This window comes from Salmo salar, chromosome 13, assembly GCF_965601325.2.
Source record: "Salmo salar chromosome 13, fSalSal1, whole genome shotgun sequence".
NCBI lineage: Eukaryota > Metazoa > Chordata > Actinopteri > Salmoniformes > Salmonidae > Salmo > Salmo salar.
In genome coordinates this window covers 113,072,501-113,083,645 of record NC_138303.1, presented here as the reverse complement: position 1 = coordinate 113,083,645, position 11,145 = coordinate 113,072,501, and the positions used below count along the sequence as shown (strand labels likewise).

The 11,145-nt window shown below is 49.3% G+C and overlaps 1 protein-coding gene across 1 annotated transcript in view; it reads right to left on the bottom strand.

The window, feature by feature from the left end:
- Positions 1–7,679: 7,679 nt before the first annotated feature.
- LOC106568583 (sorting nexin-30) overlaps positions 7,680–11,145 on the bottom strand; it is an 83,621-nt gene continuing 80,155 nt past the window's right edge. Inside the window, exon 2 of the mRNA XM_082960612.1 lies at positions 7,680–11,145. This exon is cut by the window's right edge and continues 1,321 nt beyond it. Coding sequence (XP_082816738.1) covers positions 8,374–11,145 — 2,772 coding nt within the window. The 3' untranslated portion in view covers positions 7,680–8,373.

Genomic DNA, 11,145 nt, shown 5'->3' with positions numbered 1-11,145 from the left:
AGAGAACAACAGGAGGACAGTAGAGAGAGAGAACAACAGGAGGACAGTAGAGAGAGAGAACAACAGGAGGACAGTAGAGAGAGAGAGAACAACAGGAGGACAGTAGAGAGAGAGAACAACAGGAGGACAGTAGAGAGAGAGAGAACAACAGGAGGACAGTAGAGAGAGAGAACAACAGGAGGACAGTAGAGAGAGAGACAACAGGAGGACAGTAGAGAGAGAGAACAACAGGAGGACAGTAGAGAGAGAGAACAACAGGAGGACAGTAGAGAGAGAACAACAGGAGGACAGTAGAGAGAGAGAGAACAACAGGAGGACAGTAGAGAGAGAGAACAACAGGAGGACAGTAGAGAGAGAGAACAACAGGAGGACAGTAGAGAGAGAGAACAACAGGAGGACAGTAGAGAGAGAGAACAACAGGAGGACAGTAGAGAGAGAGAACAACAGGAGGACAGTAGAGAGAGAGAACAACAGGAGGACAGTAGAGAGAGAGAACAACAGGAGGACAGTAGAGAGAGAGAGACAACAGGAGGACAGTAGAGAGAGAGAACAACAGGAGGACAGTAGAGAGAGAGAACAACAGGAGGACAGTAGAGAGAGAGAACAACAGGAGGACAGTAGAGAGAGAGAACAACAGGAGGACAGTAGAGAGAGAGAACAACAGGAGGACAGTAGAGAGAGAGAACAACAGGAGGACAGTAGAGAGAGAGACAACAGGAGGACAGTAGAGAGAGCAGGAGGACAGTAGAGAGAGAGAGAACAACAGGAGGACAGTAGAGAGAGAGAACAACAGGAGGACAGTAGAGAGAGAGAACAACAGGAGGACAGTAGAGAGAGAGAGAACAACAGGAGGACAGTAGAGAGAGAGAGAACAACAGGAGGACAGTAGAGAGAGAGAGAACAACAGGAGGACAGTAGAGAGAGAGAACAACAGGAGGACAGTAGAGAGAGAGAGAACAACAGGAGGACAGTAGAGAGAGAGAACAACAGGAGGACAGTAGAGAGAGAGAGAACAACAGGAGGACAGTAGAGAGAGAGAACAACAGGAGGACAGTAGAGAGAGAGAACAACAGGAGGACAGTAGAGAGAGAGAACAACAGGAGGACAGTAGAGAGAGAGAACAACAGGAGGACAGTAGAGAGAGAGAACAACAGGAGGACAGTAGAGAGAGAGAACAACAGGAGGACAGTAGAGAGAGAGAGAACAACAGGAGGACAGTAGAGAGAGAGAACAACAGGAGGACAGTAGAGAGAGAGAGAACAACAGGAGGACAGTAGAGAGAGAGAGAGACAACAGGAGGACAGTAGAGAGAGAGAGAACAACAGGAGGACAGTAGAGAGAGAGAACAACAGGAGGACAGTAGAGAGAGAGAACAACAGGAGGACAGTAGAGAGAGAGAACAACAGGAGGACAGTAGAGAGAGAGAACAACAGGAGGACAGTAGAGAGAGAGAACAACAGGAGGACAGTAGAGAGAGAGAACAACAGGAGGACAGTAGAGAGAGAGATAGAGAGAGAGAGAACAACAGGAGGACAGTAGAGAGAGAGAACAACAGGAGGACAGTAGAGAGAGAGAACAACAGGAGGACAGTAGAGAGAGAGAGAACAACAGGAGGACAGTAGAGAGAGAGAACAACAGGAGGACAGTAGAGAGAGAGAACAACAGGAGGACAGTAGAGAGAGAGAACAACAGGAGGACAGTAGAGAGAGAGAGAACAACAGGAGGACAGTAGAGAGAGAGAGAACAACAGGAGGACAGTAGAGAGAGAGAGAACAACAGGAGGACAGTAGAGAGAGAGAACAACAGGAGGACAGTAGAGAGAGAGAACAACAGGAGGACAGTAGAGAGAGAGAACAACAGGAGGACAGTAGAGAGAGAGAGAACAACAGGAGGACAGTAGAGAGAGAGAACAACAGGAGGACAGTAGAGAGAGAGAACAACAGGAGGACAGTAGAGAGAGAGAACAACAGGAGGACAGTAGAGAGAGAGAACAACAGGAGGACAGTAGAGAGAGAGAACAACAGGAGGACAGTAGAGAGAGAGAGAACAACAGGAGGACAGTAGAGAGAGAGAGACAACAGGAGGACAGTAGAGAGAGAGAACAACAGGAGGACAGTAGAGAGAGAGAACAACAGGAGGACAGTAGAGAGAGAGAACAACAGGAGGACAGTAGAGAGAGAGAGAACAACAGGAGGACAGTAGAGAGAGAGAGAACAACAGGAGGACAGTAGAGAGAGAGAACAACAGGAGGACAGTAGAGAGAGAGAGAACAACAGGAGGACAGTAGAGAGAGAGAACAACAGGAGGACAGTAGAGAGAGAGAACAACAGGAGGACAGTAGAGAGAGAGAACAACAGGAGGACAGTAGAGAGAGAGAACAACAGGAGGACAGTAGAGAGAGAGAACAACAGGAGGACAGTAGAGAGAGAGAACAACAGGAGGACAGTAGAGAGAGAGAGAACAACAGGAGGACAGTAGAGAGAGAGAACAACAGGAGGACAGTAGAGAGAGAGAACAACAGGAGGACAGTAGAGAGAGAGAACAACAGGAGGACAGTAGAGAGAGAGAGCAACAGGAGGACAGTAGAGAGAGAGAACAACAGGAGGACAGTAGAGAGAGAGAACAACAGGAGGACAGTAGAGAGAGAGAACAACAGGAGGACAGTAGAGAGAGAGAACAACAGGAGGACAGTAGAGAGAGAGAGAGACAACAGGAGGACAGTAGAGAGAGAGAACAACAGGAGGACAGTAGAGAGAGAGAGAACAACAGGAGGACAGTAGAGAGAGAGAGACAACAGGAGGACAGTAGAGAGAGAGAACAACAGGAGGACAGTAGAGAGAGAGAACAACAGGAGGACAGTAGAGAGAGAGAACAACAGGAGGACAGTAGAGAGAGAGAACAACAGGAGGACAGTAGAGAGAGAGAGAACAACAGGAGGACAGTAGAGAGAGAGAGAACAACAGGAGGACAGTAGAGAGAGAGAACAACAGGAGGACAGTAGAGAGAGAGAACAACAGGAGGACAGTAGAGAGAGAGAGAACAACAGGAGGACAGTAGAGAGAGAGAGAACAACAGGAGGACAGTAGAGAGAGAGAGAACAACAGGAGGACAGTAGAGAGAGAGAACAACAGGAGGACAGTAGAGAGAGAGAGAACAACAGGAGGACAGTAGAGAGAGAGAGAACAACAGGAGGACAGTAGAGAGAGAGAGAACAACAGGAGGACAGTAGAGAGAGAGAACAACAGGAGGACAGTAGAGAGAGAGAACAACAGGAGGACAGTAGAGAGAGAGAGAACAACAGGAGGACAGTAGAGAGAGAGAGACAACAGGAGGACAGTAGAGAGAGAGAACAACAGGAGGACAGTAGAGAGAGAGAGAACAACAGGAGGACAGTAGAGAGAGAGAGAACAACAGGAGGACAGTAGAGAGAGAGAGAACAACAGGAGGACAGTAGAGAGAGAGAACAACAGGAGGACAGTAGAGAGAGAGAACAACAGGAGGACAGTAGAGAGAGAGAGAACAACAGGAGGACAGTAGAGAGAGAGAGACAACAGGAGGACAGTAGAGAGAGAGAACAACAGGAGGACAGTAGAGAGAGAGAACAACAGGAGGACAGTAGAGAGAGAGAGAACAACAGGAGGACAGTAGAGAGAGAGAACAACAGGAGGACAGTAGAGAGAGAGAACAACAGGAGGACAGTAGAGAGAGAACAACAGGAGGACAGTAGAGAGAGAGAACAACAGGAGGACAGTAGAGAGAGAGAACAACAGGAGGACAGTAGAGAGAGAGAACAACAGGAGGACAGTAGAGAGAGAGAACAACAGGAGGACAGTAGAGAGAGAGAACAACAGGAGGACAGTAGAGAGAGAGAACAACAGGAGGACAGTAGAGAGAGAGAGAACAACAGGAGGACAGTAGAGAGAGAGAACAACAGGAGGACAGTAGAGAGAGAGAACAACAGGAGGACAGTAGAGAGAGAGAGAACAACAGGAGGACAGTAGAGAGAGAGAGAACAACAGGAGGACAGTAGAGAGAGAGAACAACAGGAGGACAGTAGAGAGAGAGAACAACAGGAGGACAGTAGAGAGAGAGAACAACAGGAGGACAGTAGAGAGAGAGAACAACAGGAGGACAGTAGAGAGAGAGAGAACAACAGGAGGACAGTAGAGAGAGAGAGAACAACAGGAGGACAGTAGAGAGAGAACAACAGGAGGACAGTAGAGAGAGAGAACAACAGGAGGACAGTAGAGAGAGAGAACAACAGGAGGACAGTAGAGAGAGAGAGAACAACAGGAGGACAGTAGAGAGAGAGAGAACAACAGGAGGACAGTAGAGAGAGAGAGAGCAACAGGAGGACAGTAGAGAGAGAGAACAACAGGAGGACAGTAGAGAGAGAGAGCAACAGGAGGACAGTAGAGAGAGAGAACAACAGGAGGACAGTAGAGAGAGAGAACAACAGGAGGACAGTAGAGAGAGAGAACAACAGGAGGACAGTAGAGAGAGAGAACAACAGGAGGACAGTAGAGAGAGAGAGAACAACAGGAGGACAGTAGAGAGAGAGAACAACAGGAGGACAGTAGAGAGAGAGAGAACAACAGGAGGACAGTAGAGAGAGAGAGCACAACAGGAGGACAGTAGAGAGAGAACAACAGGAGGACAGTAGAGAGAGAGAACAACAGGAGGACAGTAGAGAGAGAGAACAACAGGAGGACAGTAGAGAGAGAGAACAACAGGAGGACAGTAGAGAGAGAGAGAACAACAGGAGGACAGTAGAGAGAGAGAGCAACAGGAGGACAGTAGAGAGAGAGAACAACAGGAGGACAGTAGAGAGAGAGAGAACAACAGGAGGACAGTAGAGAGAGAGAACAACAGGAGGACAGTAGAGAGAGAGAACAACAGGAGGACAGTAGAGAGAGAGAGAACAACAGGAGGACAGTAGAGAGAGAGAACAACAGGAGGTCAGTAGAGAGAGAGAACAACAGGAGGACAGTAGAGAGAGAGAACAACAGGAGGACAGTAGAGAGAGAGAACAACAGGAGGACAGTAGAGAGAGAACAACAGGAGGACAGTAGAGAGAGAGAACAACAGGAGGACAGTAGAGAGAGAGAGAACAACAGGAGGACAGTAGAGAGAGAACAACAGGAGGACAGTAGAGAGAGAGAACAACAGGAGGACAGTAGAGAGAGAGAGAACAACAGGAGGACAGTAGAGAGAGAGAACAACAGGAGGACAGTAGAGAGAGAGAGAACAACAGGAGGACAGTAGAGAGAGAGAACAACAGGAGGACAGTAGAGAGAGAGAGAACAACAGGAGGACAGTAGAGAGAGAGAGAACAACAGGAGGACAGTAGAGAGAGAGAACAACAGGAGGCCAGTAGAGAGAGAGAACAACAGGAGGACAGTAGAGAGAGAGAACAACAGGAGGACAGTAGAGAGAGAGAACAACAGGAGGACAGTAGAGAGAGAGAACAACAGGAGGACAGTAGAGAGAGAACAACAGGAGGACAGTAGAGAGAGAGAGAACAACAGGAGGACAGTAGAGAGAGAGAGAACAACAGGAGGACAGTAGAGAGAGAGAACAACAGGAGGACAGTAGAGAGAGAGAACAACAGGAGGACAGTAGAGAGAGAGAACAACAGGAGGACAGTAGAGAGAGAACAACAGGAGGACAGTAGAGAGAGAGAGAACAACAGGAGGACAGTAGAGAGAGAGAGAACAACAGGAGGACAGTAGAGAGAGAGAGAACAACAGGAGGACAGTAGAGAGAGAGAACAACAGGAGGCCAGTAGAGAGAGAGAACAACAGGAGGACAGTAGAGAGAGAGAACAACAGGAGGACAGTAGAGAGAGAGAACAACAGGAGGACAGTAGAGAGAGAGAACAACAGGAGGACAGTAGAGAGAGAGAACAACAGGAGGACAGTAGAGAGAGAACAACAGGAGGACAGTAGAGAGAGAGAGAACAACAGGAGGACAGTAGAGAGAGAACAACAGGAGGACAGTAGAGAGAGAGAACAACAGGAGGACAGTAGAGAGAGAGAACAACAGGAGGACAGTAGAGAGAGAGAACAACAGGAGGACAGTAGAGAGAGAGAACAACAGGAGGACAGTAGAGAGAGAGAACAACAGGAGGACAGTAGAGAGAGAGAGAACAACAGGAGGACAGTAGAGAGAGAGAACAACAGGAGGACAGTAGAGAGAGAACAACAGGAGGACAGTAGAGAGAGAGAACAACAGGAGGACAGTAGAGAGAGAGAACAACAGGAGGACAGTAGAGAGAGAGAACAACAGGAGGACAGTAGAGAGAGAGAGAACAACAGGAGGACAGTAGAGAGAGAGAGCACAACAGGAGGCCCACATAACCATAGGTTGTCATTGGATCTGATTGTGCATGGGTAAAGCCCCAACACAGCCACACCTGATCTGACCCACTCGGGGATACCAGGACCCTGGGGTTACTTGACAATAGTCATGAGACAAAACTCTGTCCAGCTGCTTGAAGAAGAGAAAACCATCTGTTCTGAAAGGACAGGTTGAAGGACTGGTAGGTTGACTAGTTCAGGGACAGGTTGAAGGACTGGTAGGTTGACTAGTTCAGAGTAAACAAAAAGGGGTGTATTCATTAGTGCACAAATTAGCTAAACGTTTTAAAATAGAAAACTGTTTGCAATAAAAACGAGAGCATCTTACAGGGCAAATTCAGGTCCCTCCTCATTTGGTCTTGTTTGCTTCTGTTTGGTTTCATCAAGCTGGTACAGACCCACCGATGAACCCTGGTCTAAAGTAGTGCACTATATAGGGAATAGGGTTCCATAGGGCTCTGGTCTAAAGTAGTGCACTATATAGGGAATAGGGTTCCATAGGGCTCTGGTCTAAAGTAGTGCACTATATAGGGAATAGGGTTCCATAGGGCTCTGGTCTAAAGTAGTGCACTATATAGGGAATAGGGTTCTATAGGGCTCTGGTATAAAGTAGTGCACTATATAGGGAATAGGGTTCCATAGGGCTCTGGTCTAAAGTAGTGCACTATATAGGGAATAGGGTTCTATAGGGCTCTGGTATAAAGTAGTGCACTATATAGGGAATAGGGTTCTATAGGGCTCTGGTCTAAAGTAGTGCACTATATAGGGAATAGGGTCCCATAGGGCTCTGGTCTAAAGTAGTGCACTATATAGGGAATAGGGTCCCATAGGGCTCTGGTCTAAAGTAGTGCACTATATAGGGAATAGGGTGCCATAGAGCTCTGGTCTAAAGTAGTGCACTATATAGGGAATAGGGTCCCATAGGGCTCTGGTCTAAAGTAGTGCACTATATAGGGAATAGGGTGCCATAGGGCTCTGGTCTATAGTAGAGCACTATATAGGGAATAGGGCTCTGGTCTAAAGTAGTCTACTATATAGGGAATAGGGTGCCATAGGGTTCTGGTCTATAGTAGTGCACTATATAGGGAATAGGGCTCTGGTCTATAGTAGTGCACTATATAGGGAATAGGGTTCCATAGGGCTCTGGTCTAAAGTAGTGCACTATATAGGGAATAGGGTTCCATAGGGCTCTGGTCTAAAGTAGTGCACTATATGGGGAATAGGGTTCCACTTGGGACACAAGCAGAGAGCAGGTCTGTTTATATCTGGTGCCTCTGTCTCCAAAGCAACATGATGAAGATGAAGACGATGAAACAAATATATATATATATTTTTTTATTCCAACTGGTTTTAGAACACACACAATGAATTATTCAAACATAAAACACATCAGAATAGTTCCTTCCTGGCTGAAGTGTGATCATGAACACTAAATTAGGGAGAAAGTACAGTTCCACCGCGGTCAGATTAAAAAATAAACAATTATACAGAGAATGTAAATGTGTAACAGTATGTGTACATCCCAAATAGAGCCCTATTCCCTATATAGTGCACTACTTTAGACCAGAGCCCTATGGAACCCTATTCCCTATATAGTGCACTACTTTAGACTTTGCCCACTACCCACACTGTGTTACATCAGGAAGTGGGGGAGGGAGGCAGCCCAACAGTAGTTGGCACTACATAGCCTGCGTCCCAAATGGGACCCTAATCCATATATTGTGCTCTACTTTTTTAAAACAAAAGTAGTGCACTATATAGGGAATAGGGTGCCATTTGCTCCCAAGTGGCGGAGAAGTCTAAGGCGTTGCATCTCAGTGCAAGAGACGTCACTACAGTCCCTGGTTCGAATTCAGGGACTGTGATTGAGAGTCCCATTGGGCAGTGCACAATTGGCCCATGTCCGAGTTTGGCCCGTGGTAGGCTGTCATTGTAAATAAGAATTTTTTCTTAACTGACTTGTCTAGTTAAATAAAAGGTTAAATAAAAAACGAAATACAAATTTGGGACGCAATCATGGATTCCACCAGTTAAACTTCAACCTCATCCCCAGACTATTTGGCACAGGAGGAAGTGTCTGGGAACAGGAGGAAGTGTCTGGGAACAGGAGGAAGTGCCTGGGCAAAGGAGGAAGTGTCTGGGAACAGGAGGAAGTGTCTGGGAACAGGAGGAAGTGTCTGGGAACAGGAGGAAGTGTCTGAGCACAGGAGGAAGTGTCTGAGCACAGGAGGAAGTGTCTGAGCACAGGAGGAAGTGTCTGAGCGCAGGAGGAAGTGTCTGAGCACAGGAGGAAGTGTCTGAGCACAGGAGGAAGTGTCTGAGAACAGGAGGAAGTGTCTGGGCACAGGAGGAATAGTCTGGGCACAGGAGGAAGTGTCTGAGCACAGGAGGAAGTGTCTGAGAACAGGAGGAAGTGTCTGGGCACAGGAGGAATAGTCTGGGCACAGGAGGAAGAGTCTGGGCACAGGAGGAAGAGTCTGAGCACAGGAGGAAGAGTCTGAGCACAGGAGGAAGTGTCTGGGAACAGGAGGAAGTGTCTGGGAACAGGAGGAAGTGTCTGAGCACAGGAGGAAGTGTCTGAGCGCAGGAGGAAGTGTCTGAGCGCAGGAGGAAGTGTCTGAGCACAGGAGGAAGTGTCTGAGAACAGGAGGAAGTGTCTGGGCACAGGAGGAATAGTCTGGGCACAGGAGGAAGTGTCTGAGCACAGGAGGAAGTGTCTGAGAACAGGAGGAAGTGTCTGGGCACAGGAGGAAGTGTCTGGGAACAGGAGGAAGTGTCTGGGAACAGGAGGAAGTGTCTGAGCACAGGAGGAAGTGTCTGGGAACAGGAGGAAGTGTCTGGGAACAGGAGGAAGTGTCTGGGAACAGGAGGAAGTGTCTGAGCACAGGAGGAAGTGTCTGAGCGCAGGAGGAAGTGTCTGAGCGCAGGAGGAAGTGTCTGAGCACAGGAGGAAGTGTCTGAGCACAGGAGGAAGTGTCTGAGAACAGGAGGAAGTGTCTGGGCACAGGAGGAATAGTCTGGGCACAGGAGGAAGTGTCTGAGCACAGGAGGAAGTGTCTGAGAACAGGAGGAAGTGTCTGGGCACAGGAGGAATAGTCTGGGCACAGGAGGAAGAGTCTGAGCACAGGAGGAAGAGTCTGAGCACAGGAGGAAGTGTCTGGGAACAGGAGGAAGTGTCTGAGCACAGGAGGAAGTGTCTGAGCACAGGAGGAAGTGTCTGGGACCAGGAGGAAGTGTCTGGGAACAGGAGGAAGTGTCTGGGAACAGGAGGAAGTGTCTGGGCACAGGAGGAAGTGTCTGGGCACAGGAGGAAGTGTCTGGGAACAGGAGGAAGTGTCTGGGAACAGGAGGAAGTGTCTGGGAACAGGAGGAAGTGTCTGGGAACAGGAGGAAGTGTCTGGGAACAGGAGGAAGTGTCTGAGCACAGGAGGAAGTGTCTGAGCGCAGGAGGAAGTGTCTGAGCACAGGAGGAAGTGTCTGAGCGCAGGAGGAAGTGTCTGAGCACAGGAGGAAGTGTCTGAGCACAGGAGGAAGTGTCTGGGACCAGGAGGAAGTGTCTGGGACCAGGAGGAAGTGTCTGGGACCAGGAGGAAGTGTCTGAGAACAGGAGGAAGTGTCTGGGCACAGGAGGAAGTGTCTGAGCACAGGAGGAAGTGTCTGGGAACAGGAGGAAGTGTCTGGGAACAGGAGGAAGTGTCTGGGCATAGGAGGAAGTGCCTGGGAACAGGAGGAAGTGTCTGAGCACAGGAGGAAGTGTCTGGGCACAGGAGGAAGTGTCTGAGCGCAGGAGGAAGTGTCTGAGCACAGGAGGAAGTGTCTGAGAACAGGAGGAAGTGTCTGGGCACAGGAGGAAGTGTCTGGGAACAGGAGGAAGTGTCTGAGCACAGGAGGAAGTGTCTGGGCATAGGAGGAAGAGTCTGGGAACAGGAGGAAGTGTCTGGGAACAGGAGGAAGTGTCTGGGAACAGGAGGAAGTGCCTGGGAACAGGAGGAAGTGTCTGGGAACAGGAGGAAGTGTCTGGGAACAGGAGGAAGTGTCTGGGAACAGGAGGAAGTGTCTGGGAACAGGAGGAAGTGTCTGGGAACAAGAGGAAGTGTCTGGGAACAGGAGGAAGTGTCTGGGCACAGGAGGAAGTGCCTGGGCAAAGGAGGAAGTGTCTGGGAACAAGAGGAAGTGCCTGGGAACAGGAGGAAGTGTCTGGGAACAGGAGGAAGTGTCTGGGAACAGGAGGAAGTGTCTGGGAACAGGAGGAAGTGTCTGAGCACAGGAGGAAGTGTCTGAGCACAGGAGGAAGAGTCTGGGCACAGGAGGAAGAGTCTGGGAACAGGAGGAAGTGTCTGGGAACAGGAGGAAGTGCCTGGGAACAGGAGGAAGTGCCTGGGCAAAGGAGGAAGTGTCTGGGAACAGGAGGAAGTGTCTGGGAACAGGAGGAAGTGCCTGGGCAAAGGAGGAAGTGTCTGGGAACAGGAGGAAGTGTCTGGGAACAGGAGGAAGTGTCTGGGAACAGGAGGAAGTGTCTGGGAACAGGAGGAAGTGTCTGGGAACAGGAGGAAGTGCCTGGGAACAGGAGGAAGTGTCTGGGAACAGGAGGAAGTGTCTGGGAACAGGAGGAAGTGTCTGGGAACAGGAGGAAGTGTCTGGGAACAGGAGGAAGTGCCTGGGAACAGGAGGAAGTGTCTGGGAACAGGAGGAAGTGTCTGGGCACAGGAGGAAGTGTCTGGGAACAGGAGGAAGTGTCTGAGCACAGGAGGAAGTGTCTGAGAACAGGAGGAAGTGTCTGGGAACA